Source organism: Rhipicephalus sanguineus, chromosome 5 (genome assembly GCF_013339695.2).
Source record: "Rhipicephalus sanguineus isolate Rsan-2018 chromosome 5, BIME_Rsan_1.4, whole genome shotgun sequence".
NCBI lineage: Eukaryota > Metazoa > Arthropoda > Arachnida > Ixodida > Ixodidae > Rhipicephalus > Rhipicephalus sanguineus.
In genome coordinates this window covers 131,082,170-131,105,507 of record NC_051180.1, presented here as the reverse complement: position 1 = coordinate 131,105,507, position 23,338 = coordinate 131,082,170, and the positions used below count along the sequence as shown (strand labels likewise).

Here is a 23,338-nt window from a genome sequence, read left to right as displayed (position 1 = left end):
AGGGTATCTTATTAGGTACCGCTTTCTTTGTTAACAGCGTGAGCGGGCTCGTCACCTCTGCGTATCCTTGGACGTACTCGCGATAGTGGCCGCAAAGTCCTAACAGGCTGCGTAGTTCCTTTTTGGTGCGCCGTGGTACCAGGTTCTTAATCGCTGCTATTTTTTCAGGGTCTGCTGCATGTGTCCCTGAACCGACAATGTGCCCCAGGTAATGTATGTGGGATTGTGCAATCTGACACTTGTCCGGACTGGCTTTCAGTCCTGCCTTATCTAAGACCTTAAGAATAATGTCGAAATGCTTTAAGTGCTCCTCCCAAGTGCTAGAAAAAATAGCAATATCATCAAGGTATGGCGTGGCATACATTTGATGTTTCGACAAGAGTTTATTCACCATTCTTTGAAAGGTTGCCGCGAAATATTTTAGCCCGAAAGGCATCACTTTCCATGCGTACTGACCCTCATGCGTTACAAACGCGGTGAATTTCTGACTCTTCTCTTCCATCGGTACCTGCCAGTACCCGCGCCTAAGGTCCACTACCGTAATGAACTGCGCTCTAGCTACCTACTCGGAAAATCAATTCCTGAGGATTCATCATAGGGAACGCATCCACTTTGGTGACGGCATTTAACGCCCTGTAGTCCACACACATGCGGATAGTCCCATCTTTTTTTCCGACGCATACCACCGGGTGTGTGAACTCACTCTCCGTGGGGTAGATCAACTTCGAAGTCAAAAGTTCGTCAACTTGCCGGCTGACTTCCTTCTTTAATAGTTCCGGCACCCGATAAGGAAACACCTTTTTGGGCTGGTGGCCCGGTTCTATTTCTATCTTATGTTCGTCTACATTCGCTATACCCGGGTTGCCGTCAAAGAGTTTGCAATGTCTTTGAAACACCGCCTGTATTTCCGCCTGCGCGTCAGCATCAAGGCGAGCAAACTTCTCGCTCGTTAGCACTAGCCCTTCCCGCTTTATAGTGGTTGGTTGTGGAGCATATTCCACCTCCCCAAAATCATGGTCCTCAGCGAAGACGACCCCAATATGACTGACCCTTGCACAGTAAGGTCGAATGTTGTTGGCGTGGAAACTTTTCACCTTTCCCTCAGATGTTTCAACACGGTAAGAATGTTCGCGCTCACGTCCAACCATTGTGAATGGGCCTAGCCATTTAGGTGATATCTTACAATTCCGATCATTGTCCAAAACCACAACTTGGTCGCCAACGTCAAAAGCTTTGAGCCTGGTGCTGCGATTATACGCACTGGCATAACTCTCCTGATGAGTTGCACTCATTAGCACAGCAATATTAGCGGCAGTCTCGAGCTGCTCCTTCAGTTGCTGTAAATACTTAGCGGGGCTTTCTCTCAATGTTGCCGGCACCGGCATTTCTCCCGTCCATGTCCTCTGCAGTATTAGAAGCGGTCCCGTGGGATTCCTTCCATACAATAGACGAAACGGAGCTACTCCGGTTAGCTCATGGGGAACTTCCCGATAAGCCCATAAAACCATTGGGATCAATTTGTCCCAATTCTTGGAGTCTCTCTGAATGACATGATACAACATGTTTTTAAGTACTCGGTTCCACCTCTCTACAACTCCATTACTTTCTGGGTGTTCTGGGGTTGAGAATCTTGGTGTGCAGCCTAATTTCTCCAGCATCGTTTGCGTGAGCTGAGATTTAAAATTAGTGCCTTGATCGGAGCAGATCATCTCCGGAACTCCTGTGCGACTGAAGATCTCAATCAGTGCATCACAAGCCGCCTTAGCTGTCAAAGAGCGCAGTGGGACCACCTCTGGCCACCTCGTGCAAAGGTCCACTAAGCACAGCGCGTACTTATGCCCTCTCGCCGACGGTGGATCCAGGGGTTCGATTACATCTACATTGACAACTTGGAAAGGGTGTTCTGGTCTAGTGAGCGGAGTTATAGGCACCCTATCCGTGCGACGCCTGTCTGAACGAATTTGACATTCATTGCACGAACGACAATGCTCTAATATCTCCTTCGTCATACCCGGCCAAAAGAAGTTATACCTAATGCGAGCTTTTGTTTTCTTTGGCCCTAGATGCCCCCACATAGTGACTCATGGGCTAAGTGCATTACATCAGTACGCTTATCTTTGGGGACAACTAGCTGACTCACTCGAGTGCCTGCTATTGAGTCGCAGTGGTATAATAGTCCGTCTGAAATGAACATGCCGGATTTCCCACTACGAGCATCATCCCAACATTTTTAAGTGCGAATGCACTTTATAAGCGACCCTGAATCCGCCGTCCCATAGCAACGGCGCGAGGAAAGGAGAGGAGCGTCTGTAGCAACGGCGCAGCGACGTCACACCCCAACTGACTGCGCGCGCTCCGCCTCCTCACCGCGGTTTGCGCGGGCGCGGGCCGGCTCCGCACCACTCTTCTAGGTGGCATTGGGTGCAGTGCTTCGCCGCTCCTTCTCTCGCCGTTCGCTCTCTCTCCTCCCTGCGCCCCACTCTCCCGTCCGCTGGCTGGGCGCCTCTCGAAATGTGTGCTCGAGACGCCGCTGTGAAACGCCAACGGCGACCACAAGGCTGAGATTATGGCCGTCAGGTACAATGACAACACAAACAGGTGCTGATGAATGTAAATAAATGGTTACGGTACAAATCCTCGTCTCGTCATTAATTTACGCCATTAAAATTACTGCGCCGTGTACTCTCGGCACAAGAAATGCATTCGCATTTCCTCACGATTCCCTTCGGGGAGGTGGGGGCATTTTTAGCGTAGTGTCACCCAACTGCACTTTGCGGAACTCTTCTCTTTGGCCTAACAACGCCTCCCTTTCTTCATCAATTTGCGCATCTTCCCCGGAAACGTCTTTTTCCTCCAAGGTAAGATTGCAGGCCACTACTTTTGGTTTCTCTACTGCTTGTTCGGCCTCGTGAGCAGGCTCGGCCGGTGCTCGATATGGTGCCAGAGGGCTGCTGGCCTTCAACAAAAGTTTCCAATCTTCCTCGGTCAACAAACAATCTGTGCCCTCGACGAGCTCATCAGTTAACGCGCAGAGTAGGTCGACGCTCTGAGGCTGCGTCACCACTTGCGGGCTATTCAATTTTACCGGCAACGTAGCTAGCCTTGCCTCGATCGTTTTACCAAAAGCAGACACCAATCTTACCGTGCCACACGGCTCTATTAGACTACGCGGAAGCAGACTCTCCCGAATGACAGTTACTTCACTCCCTGTATCCAAAATCGCATCTGCGGGTACATGTGCACATGATACAGGAATTAACTGCAGTTTATCCTCGTGTTTCAGAGACTTCACCTTTGCGCTAAGGACGCCATCACGTATTTCAATTTCCGTCTCGTCGGTTAAAATTACCTTTTGGACCTTCCGCTTTGGCTCGGTAGCCTTCTTGGGGTTGCTCTCCTTATCACTAGCCTTCGGCCACTCTTTAGCGAAATGGCCTGAGCCGTGACATAAGTGGCATTTCAGAGCCCCTTTCTCTACCCGTGTCGCCGGCTTCTGCCCCATTTCTACAGTTGGTTGCTTTGAAGCACGCCCTTTGCCTTTCGCTTGTTCGAAAGTTTGGAGCACTTTAGCGATCTCAGTTGGCCTAAGCCATCCCTCGCCTTCCCTTAATCTCACATACTCCAGACCTTCCGTACTTAGTCCCGATTTTATACGGTCAGCAACCATGAGTTCGGCCATCACTTCTACCGTGTCGGCCTCTCTCACTTGGAGATAGTAGGATAAATACGTTTTCACGCGGGACGCGAACTGCGCCCACGTCTCTTCCTTTCGTTTTACTGCCCTTTCAAACCTCTGCAGATACTCTGCCGGAGAAAGCTTCAGTTCCGTCAGCACTGCTGCTTTAACTGCCTCGTAATCTGCACTCTATTCAGGGTTGAGGTTACGCAGTAGGTAACGAACTCGTTCAGTTAGTGCTGGTATAACCAAGTGCACGCGACTCTAATACGGTACTTTGTAAGTAGCAAACAGTTTTTCTAATTCCTCAAACCATAATGGCACATCCGCGTCACTCGGCAGGCGGAACCCTTTCAGCACTTTTGCACACTGCTGGATAGAGTCAAAACCCAGTCGCCTATGATCACCCGTCCCCGACCCATGGTTGGACAACGTGCCAATGAGACGGTTAGCGTTCACTCTATTCTGCACTAGCCTTTCGTACTCAATCTGAAGATTGAGCCTTTGAATTTCAAGTTCGAGCATTCTCGTATTCCTTGAATTCGGCAAAACCTGAGATGCCTGCTGCATCAATTCTTGACTCGGAGTAGGCACTCTCGCCTCATCTGACTTATCAGAATTTAGAATACCATCATATGATGGCTCTCGATTCCGATCCATATCCGCCACACTCGCCCCTTCATCTCCATTAGACTCCATTGTTTCAGCACCCCCGCGTGTTCTCACCATGTGCTCTACACATAAACTGCCATGCCAACTTGAGAAAGACGTAAGAAATCCTGCTTACCCTTTGCTGAATGCTCTGTCGTTCCTGGATCTCCTCCACGACGCCGGAGTTGACTGCTGTGGGATCGTCTCGACGTTGCCGCTGGTGGCTGTTGGATGCCTTGCCCCTCGGGTCTTCTCAGCGCTGGTCCAGTGTATGGTGCTGTAGAGCTCGCCGATCCCTGTCAGACTGCGCCAGTTATGTTTTTCCTTGTTCGTTTTCTCCTTGATGTGGATTGAAGTCCCGTCAAGGAGATGATCGACGTCAATGAAGCAGGAGGCAGGTTGGAGGTAATGAAAACTTGAAGGTATATTGCAGCGAAATATTTACAGTCATATGTACATCTTGCCGAAGCACACTGATGATAACATAGACATCAACAGCATCTTACTCTTCTACTTAACTTTTCTTAAGTTAGAGCCTAGAACACTGTTACTAAATACGAAGAACCGAGTCTCACTGTTCGACCACCGAGTGGTTACGGCCCAGACGAAAGTTGCATCGTACGGAGTCTTACTGATCGATCAGTTAAGTGATTACAGCCTAGACTGAAGGGAAACGAATTCCGTCCAGTCTTAAGTACCTTGCGGTAAACAAAGAAAAGGGGAGGTGGCCACTGGTGGTCCGCCTCGGCATTCCGTTATCCAATCCGTTTATCCTCAGATTAAGTCACTTCCTACTGGGCTGTCCTTAATCTCGACAGCAGTGTCTTTACAATGCAGACAGGCGTTTTGGCACTCTTTCCCGTCATGGCTCTCCCTCTCTTTATCCCACGCTCTCAGGGATTCTGACGGTCGAAATACATCTGTATCTTAGCCCTGGTGCATTCACGCCATTTCCCCATACACATCGAGTTGAACCCGCGGGGCCAGTCGTTAAACGGTTCCGGGAAAGAAGAGGCGTTTGCGTGACCCTGCCTCCTACGCATTCGACCTTGCATTGTTGCGAAAGCACATGTCGGTCGTTTTTGGGGTCACGCATACTGTCGCCTCGAGCGACGGCATAGAGCAGGGGATGTCCTCTTCATTTTCCCACACATTCGGGCCGCCGACCTCTGAGAACGGTCGCTTGACCGCAACCCATGCTGGCCATCGGGGTAGACAAGCTGCTCAAAGGAAGCCGTTTGCTTTCTCTTGATAATTGCACAGCCAAAGACCAGGCAGGGGGAGAGCCGAGAAAGAAGCTTTGTACGACGTACCGTGCCGCGCCGTCCCGTCCCGTCCGCACGATCGACTTATGAGCGGCGAAACCTAACAGAGGGTGTACAGTCTGCGATTGCCAAGACGGTGCTCATGGCACATGTAGCTTAAGCAATGCATAGGAACCAACACACCTGCAATCTTTTTCGGAAACTTTGACGTCATGCTTGCCATCTGCGTGGACACGGATGTAGCGCTCTTGGGCGCGTCGGTTTCGGTTTATCGGCGATTTTGGGGCAATTTCATAGCTCCGTAGAAATTACCAAGCGAAGACTTCAATTATATTTCATTCGAACGCCTATTTCCTTTAATTAAAATATAATCGCGTTAATCCTTACAATTAATTATTTATTTAAGGTCGTTAGTGATCTTATTGTGTCTGCAGCAATAAAATATGTTCTTCTAAAATTAGCTAGCAAATATCAGATTTCCTACATTTTTGAAGATTCTGGACTGCATAGCTCTGCCCGAGAACGTATCGTGGGATAAAGCCAGACTTTCAAGAACAGTGTCTTCGTTGTGGCCTCGAGAGTTGCTCGCTAACTCACATGCTCTGACAGTGCCCCGTGGGGGCGGATTTACGTGACGAGGACTCGTGGCGGCGGAGTTTACACAGAGCGGACCTGGGTCTGCGACTACTGGTTCTCCGGAGGGTCTTCACCTTCCGGTGCCGGCCTGGGTGGAACCGCCGACTGGTTAAGGGGGTCTTAGAACTTTCGTACACTAGTCCTTCTGGTCTTTCAATAAAGTACTTTGTATGTATATATGTGTTTCCCCTCATGCAATACGTTACATTCTGGTGGTGTGGCCCGGGTATGATTGCAAGTCCCCTGGGTGCAAGAGAGAGGTGCCCTGGCCCTCACTGATTGAAACCTGGTGAGCTGACTCCAGTACACCAGCGTACAAGCCGCCGCCTCCGAGGATACCAGCCTGAATTCGCACCGCTCGCCACTGCTTCGCCAACACAGGCAGGGTACACCACTAACTAGAGAACGATGGCTGCCCCGTGACATCATCCTAACTTATCATGTCCTCACCGTGCATGCCTGAGCCCTTCCACGGCGACACGTTCGAAGACGTAGATGACTGGTTGGAATTGTTCCAACAGGTTGCGAACATCAACGGCTGGAACGAGGCAAGGAAACTGAGCCTCGTGTACTTCGCCTTGGAGGATGTAGCGAAGACATTGTATGACAACCACGAAGAGGTGACACCGACATGGCATGAGCTTCGGCGACATTTGATCGCTACGTATGCCAGAACTGATCGTCGAGAGATAGCAAAGAATGCTCTCCAGTCCAGGAACCAGCGAACGGACGAGGGTGTCGGCATGTATATCGAGTTGTCCCGCCTTTTAAGACGCGCGGATTTGAACAAGACAGAAGAAAGGAAACTGCGACCCTTGATGCGGAGAGTCAAACCGGATTTATTTGCAGAGTTGGTTCACAATACGCCTCGTACAGTTACTGAGTTCCACACCGAAGCCACAACCATAGAGCGGGCATTGCAGCAGCGCTCTCGCCACTAGAACCGTGATGCCCGTCGCATACTTGCAGACGTCCTTTCGGCAAGCCTGGACAGCGCACAACAACCGCGAAACGCTGAGGGAAATGGCACGACCCATAGTGAAAGAAGAGCTGCTCCCACAAGCCAAGCCGACAGTGTCACCTCTTACCACGCTGATTCGAGAAGAAGTTCGTCACGCGATTCTACAATTGTAACCCGAGGCGCAACCTGTTTGACTTGAACAGCGATTGCAGGAACGTCCTGTAGCAACTTACGCCGACGCTCTACGCCAACCCACCATGCACAATGCTTCGTTTGCAGCCCGCAGTGGCCGCCCACCCAGACCTCGTCTGAGGCCACGAAAAAGCGACGGGTGGCACACACCCGACAAGAAGCTGCTCTGTTTTCACTTCGGAGAAGCTGGCACCTTTACAGAACGCGCCCATATCGAAAAGTCGGTCTCCTTGGGTTTTCTGTAAATGCGCCATGCCGTCGAAATGGCGAAAGACCCGTAGAAATTGAGGATTAATTGTTCAGGAATCAATTTCCAATTGCTAGTTTCCAGCAGCAGCCCAGATCACCAGCACCTGCTCGTTGTCGATCGCCAAGCCCTCGGCGTTCAATTTCAGCGTTCAATTTCAATCGGCGTTCAATTTCAATAAGATGTGGCTCAATGAGTCCCCGTCAGGAAATGTGAAGCCTCCGTCAAGGCCCCAGCATAGTAGTGTCGAGGAGAATACGATGACCAATATAAGTAAAAAGAAATACATCTTAGGGCTTGCACGTTACCGTGGATGGGTGTGAAATAAACTTTTTTGTCCACAGAGGTACCGACTATTCAGTCGTATGCTACGTTATTACAAACGATAAAGAAAGTTTTGACACCTTGGAGTGGACCGCACAAACGTACGGCTGGGGGGCCATCGCATTACACCTTTGGGAAGATGCACTGCCAGAATCTGAAGTCAAGGTGCTACTTACGTCGCTGACTTCGTCGTACTGCCAGTATGCTCGAGCGACGTAATACTCGGGATGGATTTCCAGCTAGCAAACGGAGCTTTATTGAACCTCCAGAATTTTAGCCCACAATAAACGAGTGCCTGTGTTCCCCTCTTGCAATACATTACAATGTCGCACTTTGTCATTAATAATTACTTGTAATGTAGGTAACAAAGCTCTAGGTTGTGTTATTCAAATCGGCGCGTGCTGATTTTACGCGCGAGACTCTTACAATTCTTGCTCTTGCAATGGTTATCCTGAGTAGTACTTGTTCTTTCGCTTTCGCCCGTACAATCTGCCGAATGAAGACGCGAAAGAAAATTGAGGTTAGAGGCCATACATGAAAAAAAAAGGTTTATTGCATTTAGGATAGCTGTAGTAGTCGAAGGAAACACTCAGCCTCTTCAACGGCTTGCTTGGCTGTTCAATTGACTAAAGAACAGTGTCAGAAGCCGCAGAAGTTCTTCAATATTGTACCCTATATCATGTGCTTAGTTACCCAGACCAAGGACGGCCATATCCCAAGCCGTAAGTGGATGCGCTCGTGTAGGGAGATGAGAAGGGCGACGAGCCACCGATGATACGGTACTGTCGACCAGCGGGGAGTGGGTTAGCGTTGTACACTGCGTCGGCGCTAGCACCAGGGGCGGTTCCGGGCTCGTTGGTGTCGATCTTTGCGCGGAATCCACCAGCGTCAGCGATGTACTTCACCTGGCGGTAGATGCCGTTGGCGTCCGAATACCCGTACATACCGATCTTTGTGTTCGAGGCGTCGCCTTGTTCTTTCTGGTATGTCCTGGTGCCGTACTGGTCTTGGTTGTTGTAGCCGAAGCTGTACGGTTGGGCTGGCTGCATTAAAGACAGCAGTTTAGTACGACAGCCTTCATTAACCTACGAGCGATGTAAGCCATAAAATAATTGATTCCGATGGTTGCCCCCATGCACCCTGTACCTTTAATCAATGTTTTTTTTTCTCCCCAGCAAGCCCGCGAGGCGGTGCATAGGCAAGACCTCGACGTTCCCAGGTGAGAGGCCTAGGCCGCGCCACTAAAATTGCTGGTTTTCAATAAAGCTTATTCCTCCTCCTCCTAAGGCTTATGGACGGCTGCTTGCCATTAAAAGTCTTCCAGAAGAAACTTCGCATATTGTCACCATGTTGTTCGATTTAACCAGGCACAATTCATGCTTTCTCGGTACATATTATCAACGATTTCTACTTAAGAAGCACTATAGCGACGCATTTATTCTGAATGTAGTGCTTGATTTAAAAGAAATGTTGTATTATACAAGCGAACGCAAATGCATGACTCAGTTTGAACGGAAAGACTAACGATTTGAATCCTTGTTTCAAAAACGATATGTACTTCCCCCGAACCTTGGGACACGCGGAACCTTTATTCTCACGTCGAATATTAGTGACTGGCAGCGCAATCTTCATTTAGGCAGGCGAAGGAAGAGAGCTCAATTTTCGTTAGTTCCGAGCGTAACATACTACAACCGCATGTACGCAATGTCTATTATCACGGGTCTATACGGACTTGAAAGATCGTAACTGGCATTTATCATGCGTTTTTTGTCCATCGAATAAACAAGTCCATATTCGGGTTTTATTTCTGTTTCTTTTTAGAGATTAAGATGCACGTGATACTGCAGAGGTGTACTGGGTGAGGTGTGTTTCTTTTTTATGAGAGGAGCGCGCGAGGGTTAATCTCCGTCGCAGTGGTATTCGTGGAACTTTATCTTTAGTGCTTCTTTCGTACTTGTGGTATTATGAAAACTTTGAAAACACTTTGTACGGTGAAACCGCGCTGTTTAAGTAATAGTATTCTCTTTTAATGACAGCGCACTAAAGTAAGAGCTGATGATTTTACCTAAAAAGGTCTAACGACCGGCATTACGTCCTTTAAAATTTCATAAAGTCGATGCTGATTCCGAAATGGTAATCTGGTGCATAGCATGACAACAATATTTTCTGACTGAGCTTGGGTACATTACTTTCTGCAAAAATGTCTGATAAATGTTGCAATTACCGCATCTATGGTTTCACGCGAGCCGTATTTTAGTCGTTTTCGAGACTTGCCATGCGCTCTGTGTCTCATCTTGCAGTAGAAGTTTATATTGCGCCTCCAAATGTATCCAAATGTACTCACGTAATACTGTTCCTGACGTGCGAATGTGGCAGCGAAAGAAGGGCCGAAGGCTCCACTTAGTCCACCGCCATATCCACCGCCAAGTCCACCAAATCCGAACTGACCGCCGGCTGCAGCCATGGAGACCACGCAAAGCGCGAGTGCCTGCAAAGAAACAGCGCGATACTTGACACAACTTGCAGTGTTAATCGTGCGACCCGTTGACTGCTATGGGGAAGGGGAAATTAAGTGTAGCCTACTCTGGACTTTTAGGCAGACCATTAGGCGTGGCGTTAAACCGTACACTTTACTCGAGTGCAGCCTAGCCATCGCTAGCGAAGGCAAAATACTACAATGCAGGCTAATCTGCACACCTGCAGAGTACAATACAAGCAAACGCACTTTAGTATAAAGGTAATCTATTGCTGTTTATCGTTGCCAGAGCGCTAAAAATATCACGTTGCACAAAGCTAGTGTATTCTCCTTACACTGCACTTGCAGTTGCCTGGTTCGGTGTCCTCGGGCTGATTATGCTGAATTACTGGTCGATAGAATAAAACAATGGCGCATCAGTTTGCGTTGTACGTGACGTGTGTACTACTGGCGACAATTTGTGTAGCCATTGAGATCGCGATTTCCGACAGCGTCTAACTGCGATTTTGCGCCGCCGTTTGAGAAAATGTTGGGTATCTCGGTAAGAGCAGTCTTTAGTTTTCAACAAAATAACTTCTTGAGCTAAATCATGCGGCTTCCTAAAGACTCTTTCGGCGCAAACTAAGAAATACAAAATAAGGATCCCAGACAGAGGAAGCAACATGGTACCCTGCGTATTTGCTGTGAACTTTTACGTCGTAATTTGCGCCAACAAATAATTTTAAAGTTCATTGGATAATGCAAGTTTCTGCGACTTAGTGCCATTTTAATTAGCACAAAGTGGCGTCTCCTCGTGCTGGGTACAGGAAACGCCACAGTTTGCAGATGGTTGCCTTGGATGGCGAAAAGCCTGGCTCGCCATCTAATTGGCTTCATCGAGTGATTTCGGCAAGCAGGAGTTCATAAGTAGGCCCGGTACCTTTCGCTGCGGAGGAAAGCACGGCTGTGGGCAACATACAATAAATTACCGATTACGATCATACCTGTTTTCTCGTTCTATAAACAAAACGTACGCTACCACCCGTTTTTACAAAGTATGCAGGAGCTTTGTCCATAATTTCGGTTGATTCTGAATGATGTAAACCACACAGTTATAACAGAAACGTGCGCTAGGTTAAAGCGACGTATTCCTTAATGGCGAAGCAACAGTTATCGTTACTGTATTCCTCGGAACTGAGGATCGCAACAAACATAAGGTTTGCGATTCTCGACCCTCAATCGGTCCTACGGCCGAAGGAGGATCGTCTGTTGTCCTCTATCCACATCAGTACTGCTTGAGGCAAGGTGCCCGATACGACCGCTGCTGGCCCCTATGTGTTTGAAAACGGAATTACAGCGGCTTTGAGCTAAACACGGCAAACACGCAAACCTTGACATCCAATCGGCAAAATGCGCAATCCGCTGCTGTGCACGCTACAAAAGCTTCTGGCTGGACACCTAGCTTACATATATTCAAATTGAATGGTCGAATTGCCAGGTCCGGGTTTAACCACGAAATGTAATTAGTAGTGCAGCTGGAAGTATTAAGGCATCACTGACAATAATTGTATGTTGTGAACACTCCGCGACCGCAGTCGTAGCAACGGATTTCGAGCACGGTGCGCTTACCTGAGTGAGAAGAGCGGCCGCCGAACGCATGGTGACTGGGGGGAGCAGGTAAACCTTTTCCACACGGAAACGTTCACGCACAGGTCTGCAGATTCTTGCTTCCAAGACGTGCTACTGCAACGTGTCGTTTTCTCTGAGCGTGCACCGAGGTGTAGAAGGCAGAAAGTGTTACTGAAGCGCTGTGGCACGGTCGAGCATTTTATACTGCGATTTCTCGGCCGCTGTGTGGCCGGCGCTTGCGTGTGGCCTCCTTGCCAATTGTCGTTGTTGTTGTTGTTGTAACCTTGGCCACTCGGGCCTCACGCTTTTTCTTCTTTTTGTTGCTGCCGCTTTCTTCATGGTGCTGCTGTTTTCTTCATATCAAGTGCCGTGATTCCGCAAAGGCCTTCTTTATAATGAAACAGATAAAAGAGAATCGACCTCCTCTATGTTGGTTAATCACCGCAAAAATGAGTCCACCAAAGAATGAGAAGCAGTAAAATTATGCGGGCGAAATTACTTAGTCTTACTTACGTGACTCGCATTAATGTTGTGTCTCATTAACGGTTACATGTCTGCACTGAGTGAAAGCTTTTAGAAAAAAAATTACATTACTCATTTGATGATGTAAACCAAAAGTACCGTTCAAATAGTTTTATTAGTATATGCCTCTGTAGGATTTATTAAATGTTTTGACAAGATTCCGGAAAAATAACCGGCATATCTCACGCACTGTGGGAGTCGATGTTAGGTGAAGCAAATCAGTGAGGAGCTCCATACACCGTACTGTTTGGCTTTGAGACAATCAAAGCATTAATGTGATAACATGTCATTCGCCTATATAAACATAATGGAAGAAATCTACAGCGGATCCACAGCCACTATAGTCCTCCATAAAGAAAGCGACAGAATCCCAATAAAGAAGGGCGTACGGCAGGGAGACACGATCTCTCCAATGTTATTCACCGCGTGTTTACAGGAGGTTTTCAGGGCCCTAGATTGGGAAGAGCTAGGGATAAGAGTCAATGGAGAGTATCTCAGTAACCTACGATTCGCTGATGACATTGCATTGATGAGTAACGCGGGAGACGAATTGCAGCTCATGATTACTGAACTGGATACGGAAAGTAGAAGAGTAGGTCTGAAAATTAATATGCATAAAACTAAAGTAATGTGGAACAATCTTGGTAGAGAACAGCGCTTTGCGATAGGTGGCGAGACACTGGAAGTTGTAAAGGAGTACGTCTACTTAGGACAGGTAGTAACCGCGGAGCCGAACCATGAGAGTGAAATAACTAGAAGAATAAGGATGGGTTGGGGCTCATTCGGCAAGCATTATCAAATCATGAATGGTAATCTACCACTATCCCTCAAGAGGAAGGTATATAACAGCTGCATCTTACCGGTACTTACCTACGGAGCAGAAACCTGGAGACTTACAAAGAGGGTTCAACTTAAATTGAGGACGACGCAGCGAGCGATGGAAAGGAAAATGATAGGTGTAACCTTAAGAGACAGGAAGAGAGCAGAGTGGGTCAGGGAACAAACGGGGGTTAATGACATCATAGTTGAAATCAAGAAGAAGAAATGGATATGGGCCGGACACGTAGCACGTCGGGAGGAGAACCGGTGGTCATTAAGGGTAACTGACTGGATTCCAAGAGATGGCAAACGCGTGAGGGAGAGACAGAAAATTAGGTGGGTAGATGAGATTAAGAAGTTTGCAGGTATTACGTGGCAGCAGAAAGCACAGGACCGGGTTGATTGGCGGAACATGGGAGAGGCCTTTGCCCTGCAGTGGGCGTAGACAGGCTGATGATGATGATGATGTCATTCGCTATCGCGTGCTTGTTATGCATGCATCTACATCTTGGTATATATATATATATATATATATATATATATATATATATATATATATATATATATATATATATATCGTATTATGAAGCGGCCTTGACAGCTTCAGGACGTTTGTGTCATGTATGTCACTTGGGTTAGTCATGTTGAGATACAGATGACATGTATGTCATGAAAATTCTCCTTGTCATCTGGAGCTCGTGTTCCTCATATACGGACATCACTTGATGTGCATTTTAGTATATCAAGGGGATGAAATCGCCACCATGATATCACCATATCATGGTGATATCATGGTGGCCATGAATATTCATGTTTGTCATTTACTAACGCCACTAATGGTATTTCACCGATTTTTTGCATGTATCAGGTGAATGAAACGGCCGCGAGAGCGCGAGGACCGTACCATGCATATCATGCCCTACATGACATGCATGAGATTTTGTTCGTGTCATAACCTGCCATTTATATTTGTCATACACTGATGTCATGCCATGCAATTTTGGCAAATGTCACGTTAATGAAACGCCTATGAGAGCGTCAAGGCCACGTTATGTAAATAATGTCGTATATTGCATACATATGATTTTCATGCCATCGCCCGTAATTTCTATACGTCATACTACCTGGTTATGCTAACGCAGTTTTAGAATATGTCAAGTCAATGAAGCGTCGCAAAAGTACGTAGGCCATATTATGTAAATTATATCGTCCATTGCATGGTTAACATGGTTTTCATGGTCTGACTGTTATATATGTTCGTTATGAACTCATGTCATATCATGCCAATATTGCTTTATGTGGATTTATTAAACGCCCGCAAGGAGCACAAAGACGGTGTATGTAAATCACGTGTGAATAACATGTACACGACATACACAACATGTAACGGTAGGAACTGCCATTTCATGTTTGTCACACAGACTTCATGATATGCCATTCCTGTTTTCGTATTTATAAGCTCAATGAAAGGGATGCGAGATCACGAAGACGTAGGTGGCTGGACAGACAGACAGCCAGACAGACAGCCAGCCAGACAGACAGACAGGCAGACATACTGACTGACTGACTGACTGACTGACTGACTGACTGACAGACAGACAGACAGACAGACAGACAGACAGACAGACAGACAGACAGACAGACTGACTGACTGACTGACTGACTGACTGACTGACTGACTGACTGACTGACTGACTGACAGACAGACAGACAGACAGACAGACAGACAGACAGACAGACAGATAGATAGATAGATAGATAGATAGATAGATAGATAGATAGATAGATAGATAGATAGATAGATAGATAGATAGATAGATAGATAGATAGATAGATAGATAGATAGATAGATAGATAGATAGATAGATAGATAGATAGATAGATAGATAGACCTTGCGGCCTCGCGAGCTCTCACCGCAGGGTCTTGGCGGCGAGCCCGCGTGCTGCCTTGCGAGCCCTCCGCTCCGCCGCCTTGTCTTCTTCGTTCATGTTATTAGTATCGAAGCGCACTGACTGACGGCTGTCGAAAGAGAGAGGAAGCACGCAGTTGGGGATCTCTAGCGGTCTCCTATCAAACTATAGCACGCGCCGAAGCGGAGCGAGCGCCGCATGCTACTGCTGGCTATGCTATATGTGCTTTCGCCTGCGTTATTATCATCATCAAGGCGCTCGAAGAACAAGAGGAAGAAGACTTCTCTTTCGCGTGAGCGTGCGCATGCTACAGCTGGCTATGCTACTTGTGGTTTTTCCCAGCGTTAATATCATCATCAAGGTCCTCGAAGAACAAGACAGGCGTCTTTTTTTAAATGAATCAAATCTATCCAAGGAGAATTTGAGAAAACGGCAAAAATTTGCTATGCAAACTAAATACAACGTTGTCAGAGCTATTCTATATGTTTTACATATCGGCTAGGGGAAGTTTCTGGCCACAATCAATTAAAAAATCACAGCATATCCACGGAGTGAATGATGATGAGTGGGCGAAGCTGCGGAGGTTCATCGGTAAACCGTGAATCTTCCGCGAGTTCTGCCCAGTACATCATCACCGACGTGAGATCGGGCGCGTTTATACTAAAGGTTCGATGAGAGTTATGACGACTTGCAGCTCACTTTAATTTTACATGTACCCTATGAATTTTCATTGTTTAGAAAACCATTGCTTTAGAAAACTTCTGGCGTCTTTCGTTAAGCAGCTGGCGTCTTTTCGTTTTCCTTTAGAAACATATGGCGTTTTTTCGTTTTGCTTTTAGAAAACATCTGGCGTCTTTCGTTGGTTTATTTCATCAATCAACGGCGTTTTGAACAAAATTTTTAATGTTTAATCACGCACAGGAGAAATCTCACCAGGCACTACCTTGGAGGTAAACAATGGCTGCTAATGGGAATGAGAGACAGAAGAAGTCGGCTTTTAGCTAACACTTACACTTCTACTTCTACTAACGTTTCCTACTGGAACATGCCAATGGCTGCTAATGGGGAATGAGAGACAGCAGAATTCGGCTTTTAGTTAACGCGCACGCTGCGAATTTTTTATTGTTCAACAACGCACAGGAAAAATCTCCCACCGGCACCACCTTGGAGGTCAAGATCTGGTATTAGCGTTACGACTGGTTACGCACTACGACTACTACGACTACGAGCGACGAACGGGTGCCGCCTAAAGGAGCTTCGCCCCTAAAAATATGCCTCGGATTTCACCATTATTAGCATGATAACTTTGGATTTGGCTCATATTGAACCGAGACATTGAATTCAATGCGGTATTTTTGAAAAAAACTTTATTGAAATTCCGGCAGCGGCACATTCTTGCTTCGCCGGCGTCGACATCGCTTCTGTTCACGATGTCGTCGACGTCTGGCGACAGAACTCTCGCCGATCTCTTCACTTCCATCAGAATCCATGATAATCCAGCTCTGAAAGGGCAAAAAAACTTGCAGAAACACCCAGAAAACAGGCAGAGCAGTCAGGCTAGGCGGGAAATCACACGGAGGCTTCCATGTTTGCTGAAAGACGTGATCCCTGAAGCGCTCTGCTATTGGCATACTGAATTTGAGTCATTTCGATCCATACAGCGCATGGATCTGGCTCAATTTCGTTTTGAAACGAGATCTGTGAGCACACGTAGATGTTGGTATTTGACCCATTTCGTTCTGATAACTCTTTTAGAGGAAAATTGAGTGAATGTACTTGCCAAGGGAGCAATATTTGAGCTAGTTTCGGTTTCTGGATTTAGCTCATTTTAAAAAAAAACGCCACAAGGAAGAAGACTTCTCTTTCGCGCGAGCTGCGCCTGTAGCGGTCACCTCTGGCACTAAGGTTACGGCGCGGGACTTCGCCCCAGCTTAAGAACCTGGCAAGCCAGCTCCTAAAACAAGAGCGTCTCGTCGTTCGTGGTGGCGCGAGCTAGTGGGAACGCTTTGAGTCTTGTAGTCTTATGCCACGGGAGGGAAGAAACGAGATGGCTGAACCAGAATGACGTTATATATATATTACACCGCGACCAGAATCCTGAGACTGAAATTATAGCGGAAATGGACGACTCATTCACGAAAAAAAGGAACGTACGACACAAGCGCTGACTAACACTTGCTTCATTCTTTCAAACGCCAATACGTATATAAGCCCAAGGCAAACTTACCGCAAATGAACGCACAACAATACCTCTAAACCAAAGCGTGTAACGAGGATGACAGTGTATTAGATACGCGAAGACATGAAATCATATTCAGAATGGTGCAGGGACAAAGAAGTGCGTTTGCGCTGTAATTTTAACCTCAGGAATATGTACCAACTAGAGCCAAATCATGTTTTATCTTAGTGACCAGAATCGCCGGAGTAGGGAACGCGAGCCGTGGCTTCACATGCAACTGCCAAGCGTCGTCTTTATTTTCTTGCGTTGAGGTCGCGCGCCCTGCGGCTTTGTTGAACCAAGACCCTGCAGACCTTTACCGAAGAAATGCGCTGCAGGGTCTTGGTTCAACGCGAGCGCAAGAGTCCGAGAGTGGCTTGCGTTCGGCGCATGCGTCCTGGCGGCTCGCAAATTTCTTGTATCCCCAATTCTGAAACTGTCTACTGTTTCGCCTGAGTTGGGATGTGTGCCTTCGACTTGTACTTTGACATACAGGGCGTGGTCGACCGTGTTCGCGCGATTATCTCTTGAGGGGGAGTTTTGTACATCTTGTGCTTTCACCGCAACGTTTGCGTTGAAGCCATAGACCACACGAAAGTCAGTTTGCTCGCTGCAGCGGCCGCGTTCGCGAAAGGAGTGATCTGCTAGCTGGAACAGCTAATGTAAGGGTTAGTGGAAGTAACGAATCTGACAGTTCGCGCTCGTCCTATGTATACCTGCGCGTTATTTTCGTGCGTCCTTCTTTGTGTTTGAGCAGCGCGCAGCAATTGTGGAGCTGTGACAGTTGTTAGTTCGCACTCGCCTTGTGTGTTTTCTTTCCCTGCGTCATTTGTGCTTGATTAGCGCGCACCAAGTTTCTCGCTGCTTGGCGTTCCTCCTGTGACATTCATATTTCTAGCTATCGCATTCATTTCTTTGCCTCTGAGGCGAAACTGTAACTTTTTAATGATTTAACTTTTCAGAATCCTCCCAGGTGGAGTTTTGCGTAATAGGAAAGATTTATCAGTTTAATTAGGGATTGTTCGGCATCCTATGCGAATAGTCAGTCAGTCAGGCAAGAACTTTATTGATAGGTCCTGAGGAGTTTAAGCCGCCGTGGGATCCAGGGAGGACACCCTAGCAGCAGCTACCGTAGGCAACGCCCGAGTCGTTGCGGGAACGTGGTGGCGTTCCGCCAGTTCTTGGGCCCTCTGGACTGGCTTGAGTTGGTGGTGGAACTCAGAGTCTCAGCTCCCTGAGGTAAGGTCCCTGAGGTAAGGCGGGACATTGCCAGAGCATGTACGGAAGTGAAAAATAATGTTCCGTGCAATCTGGGCCCATTGTGAAAATAACAACATAGTTCTATGAAATTAGACGCGGCCACGACAGCCAAATGGTGGTGACAACGAAGTCGGGCGTCAGTTTTGCATCGTGCCTTCTTCGAACGACGCTTAAGGAAGCCAGGTGTTTCCCGTCGTGCCTGCTTTGTTCATGGCTTTGTCCCATGCTTTGTCCTTGCCTGGAAAGGCGCCCAGGCGAGACCCGCAAGCCTCTGCATTGCGGCCATGGTTTGTTGTCGTCAGGAGGAGGCAGAATAAATAGACAGAAGGGCAGGAAGGTTAACCAGTTCCCAGATGCAGTTCTTCTGTAGCAGGAAATATTGCTGAATTTATGTTAAATAGTTCAGCATCCTATGAGCAGAATAACATATTTTTAGGAAATTACATGCTGCAACGACAGCCAAATGTCAATGTTAATTGACTGTTTATTCTTTAAGACCGAATTCGCTAAGTCCGTGTCCAGGGTTACATTGCAGCGTCACTGCATGAAGCAGTGATTAAATCACGGCCTCATAAGATTATGTTCTTTATTGTCTCTCATAACATTGTAAACTCGGCATGCAAGAAAGGCTCTGACAGCAGTTATATGACGCTTATACAAAAATGACGTGCACTAATAAAATTGTGTGTGTCAATATAAGGGGACGGCTTTCGTTAACACGTGAGAGGAAAGATGAGATAGTGTGATTGTGACCTAATAAATCTAACTTTATCATCTCTAGATGCTCCTAAAAGCACAAGTTTGTTTTGTCACAAGCTTAAATTATGGACAGGCAGACCGATTGTAAGCCTTGGTTGGTGTGTCAAATTTTATTAAACTGTCCTGACAGAAGCGGCTACCACGCAGTTGGCTCCTTATCGCCTTATAATTTAACGCGATGGCGTCAAAGAGCTCCTTTCGGAGAACTTAAGGTGCTGGCGGCGTTGGTTGCGGCACGGTGGAGGCATCCACCGAGAACAGAATCCAGGCTAGCATGCAGTTGAGAAGGCGATGCGCACAGGACCCGATAATGCTATCGCGTTCTGCTCTTGAAGGCGAAGCTCAAACGTCTTCCAAGTTTGTCGTGTTATAGTTTGTGTTTTGCTTCATGACGTACTACGCTTTCTAGGAGTTAACCGCACTTAGTCTTACTGCTGCTTTTCTTAGTGATGAAGGAAATAAGATTACTTTTAAGGGCTCGTTTTTCTTTGTTAGACATTATATTATTGAGAACTAACAGACAATAACGCCAAGGAATGTATAGGGGATATTATTTGTAGTAATTAGGGCACAATTGTGAAGAAAGTAAAGTGGACGAAAAGATAACTTGCCGTCGGCAGGGACCGTAGTTTCAACAAGAACAAAAACGCATTCTGGAACAATTGGTTAGCTTTCAGCAGTATTCTGTTAAAAGTCATACATCCCAGTCAAAATACCCTACAATTTCATCTCGCGCGCAGTTTTTCTATATCCTCATCAATATCTCACACTGCATGGATTAATTAATCAAACATTTATTTCGGAAATTGTATCCTATACTGGTTTTGGTGCTATAGAGGGTCGGGCAGATCCAATAAGTGATATATATGAGGGGCAGTTGGCTTTCAATGAAGTAGCGACCAACACGCTCACGACGTTTGAGACTGCGCTCTAGTGCATTATCATTATTGAAGAACAATAGCCCCCCAGTACGAGCGCAGCCTTATCGAACGTTGTGCTATTGTTTGTCATCGTCAGGAACCGCTGCACATAGCTCTCACATGGTTGAGTGTTTCGTACTCTAAACTGTCAACCTTTTCTTTTAAAGACACACTCAAGAACTTTTATTGTGATAACAATTATATGGACAGTCTCGGCTGGTTTTTGTTCGTCCCCGTCGCCGCCGTCATGCACCGTATATGTATAAGTATATATATATATATATATATATATATATATATATATATATATATATATATATATATATATAAACGCCCCAAAGAAAAATAATTCAGAAAAATGCTTCCGAAGCGCAGAATCGAACCAGGCACCTCTCGCTAGGCAGCGCGTAGTGCTAGCCACTACGCCACGGAGCGCAGATCGTCCGCGTACCTAACGGCGAGCGTTATATACACACCCTTTACCGCTGGCCGGACTCAGAGACGGCAGGCGCCTATAAGCGTTTCTTCATTACCAGCGAGATGGTGCGAGGAGCGCGCTGGGCGAGGAGCACACCGTGCTTTTTACCCGACAGGGCGTGGTCGCCTTCGCGCGCTTATGTCAAGGACAGAAGAGGGCGGGCGCGGGGTAGAGCGGGGGGTTGTTTGTGTTGGGCTTTCCCCACGATGTCCGCGCTGAAGCCGCAGAGCGTATGACGGTCACTTCGCTCGCTCCAGCGGCCGCGTTTGCGAAAGGAGCGCGCTGTTCAAACAGAAATAAGTAACAACTGCGAGGTTTAGTTCGCGCTCGTCTTGTGTAGTCTTGTGTATACCTGTTGGTTCGTTTCGTGCGTCCTGCTTTATGTTTCAGCAGTGCGCTTCAAGTATCGAGCTGTGACGCGTGATAGTTCGCGCTCGTCCTTTGTGCATTCATTTCGTGCGTCCTTTCGGCTCGAGCGACACGCTGACAATTTCGAACTGCTTTCCGTTCTTCTCGTTACATTCCAATTTGTTGCTATCGCATTCATTGCTTCGCCGTTGCGGAAAACTGACTTTATTTATCAACTTACTCATCTCGAGTGGAAGAGTGCTTAGTACCCTCAGTCGTTTATCCTCTTTCTTTTCTAAACAAACTAAAATATAGCCAATTAAACCTGTGTCAACTTTGTATTATGGAAAGCTGAAGAACTCATACATAGTATAGTACACAGCACTCTAAATGTTTCCCATTTTTCTTCTGAACAAACAGACTTAGAAGGGTGCCATTTTCATCGTCTTCATGTGTGCAGTGACAAAGGTATGGAACCTTAATGTCCGCCAGAGGTGTAGCCAGAAATTGTATTCGGTCGAGGGGTGTGGGCGGATTCAACAGTACTTTCTTTTACAGCGAAAGCTGTTATGAGATCACAAGGGCCGTTTTTGGCGCCGTAGTTGTCCGCCGCCGCCGTGGGTGTCCGTAACCACTACCGCTCGAAATAAGAAAAAAAAAACGAAAGAGGAAAAAATTTCCAGGATGGAACAAGGTTCGAACCTGGGCCCTCTGCGTGGGAGCCCAGTATCCTACCTCAGAGCCATGCTGGTTTTTTTTTTCTTTCTTTATTGTCAGAGCCATGCTGGTGCTTGAAACTGCTTTGCAAAAAGGCCCTATACAGGCTCGATGTCGGGAAGGAACCACGTTAACATATGTTGTGTAGCGTGGTAGAAGAGCAAAATAACAACCAAGTGTCATACAACGCCAATTCTGTAACGAGGTGTGACACAATGCGAATGGCACAGCGAGTGAGTTGATGAATGCTTCCAGCCCATTACAAAGGGCTCCGCGATAATTCTTCATCGTCATTAGCCACACCATCAACAAAGTGCACATAATACCTTACAGGTGTTTAGCAGGTACCACGGTTCTGCGCAGAATCACGAAAGATTGCGTAGTGGCTGCTTCCTTACTTCACAAAAATTACGATTTATAGCGTAGTGGGTTCCTCGCAAGTGCACCTCTATTGGTGGCCAAGGAAGCCCATAAGGCTCCGATGATCCATTTCCTCAGGGTCTCAATAAAGTTAATTCCCCTCTTTCTACCTCTTTCTCACGTTAGCGTATGGTATAAAGCGTGGTGGGAGAGTGAAATAACGACCGGGCGTCACACAATACGAATTGCGTTCTTCAAATTCTTCATCGTCATTAGCCGTCGCATCAAGAAACTGCACACAAAAATTGGGGGCCCCTTAAGCTTAGCCTTTTGAGAGTTGAACGCGATAGCGATATCCTGCCCCTAGTGCGCACTTCGAACACTACGAGTGTTTAACAGAATGCGCGCACTAAGGTGTGTGCCTTATGTAATGGGTAGCATGCTTTAAACCAGAAACTTTTTCGAAGTTGTGATGCACCCGCTACGTGGCCTTAAAGGGGTACTGACACAAAAACTTTGGCCTCGCGTTTTTTTGCTGCAATGTGTTGCTGCGGGCCTGTTAGTCATAACACGGCACATCGTTTGCTGCAGCGCGCGACAGATAATTAATTACAGGCTCCTCATTACCGACCAGTGTCAGTTTCGGTTTCAAAAACGACAAGCCTCTGGGTGCAACTATCACCACCTAGCGGCTGCAGCGCTCGATCACGTCAGCACACAGAAGTGTGACGCACTTCCGCGCTGTTCGCGTCGTCTCCTCGCATTCGCACGCTTGCCGCACGTGCTGCGCGATGACGTCGCCATCATCGTCCTCGTTGTCGTCGTCCTCCTCATCGTCGTCTGTTGGCGACGATTTCCTTGAGACACCAACAGCGCAGCGGCGAGCGCGTCAAAACAAAAATGGCGGCTACGACGTCATCACAACTTGTTGTACCGGCTACAACGGTTACGTATGGGAAGTAGGGGGGTCACCTCGGGTCACCTCCGAGG

General features: G+C 47.2%; 1 protein-coding gene across 2 annotated transcripts in view; it reads right to left on the bottom strand.

The window, feature by feature from the left end:
- Positions 1-23,338, bottom strand: part of LOC119394256 (cuticle protein 10.9) — a 94,283-nt gene that overhangs the window by 29,241 nt on the left and 41,704 nt on the right. Inside the window, exons 2-3 of one of the 2 annotated variants that reach the window (XM_037661544.2) lie at positions 10,297-10,440; positions 8,858-8,995 (exon numbers count right to left, since the gene is read on the bottom strand). In XM_037661544.2, the coding sequence (XP_037517472.2) occupies positions 8,858-8,995; positions 10,297-10,440 (282 nt within the window). The remainder of the gene's footprint in view (positions 1-8,857; positions 8,996-10,296; positions 10,441-23,338) is intronic. The other variant, XM_049415727.1, reaches the window with a different exon arrangement.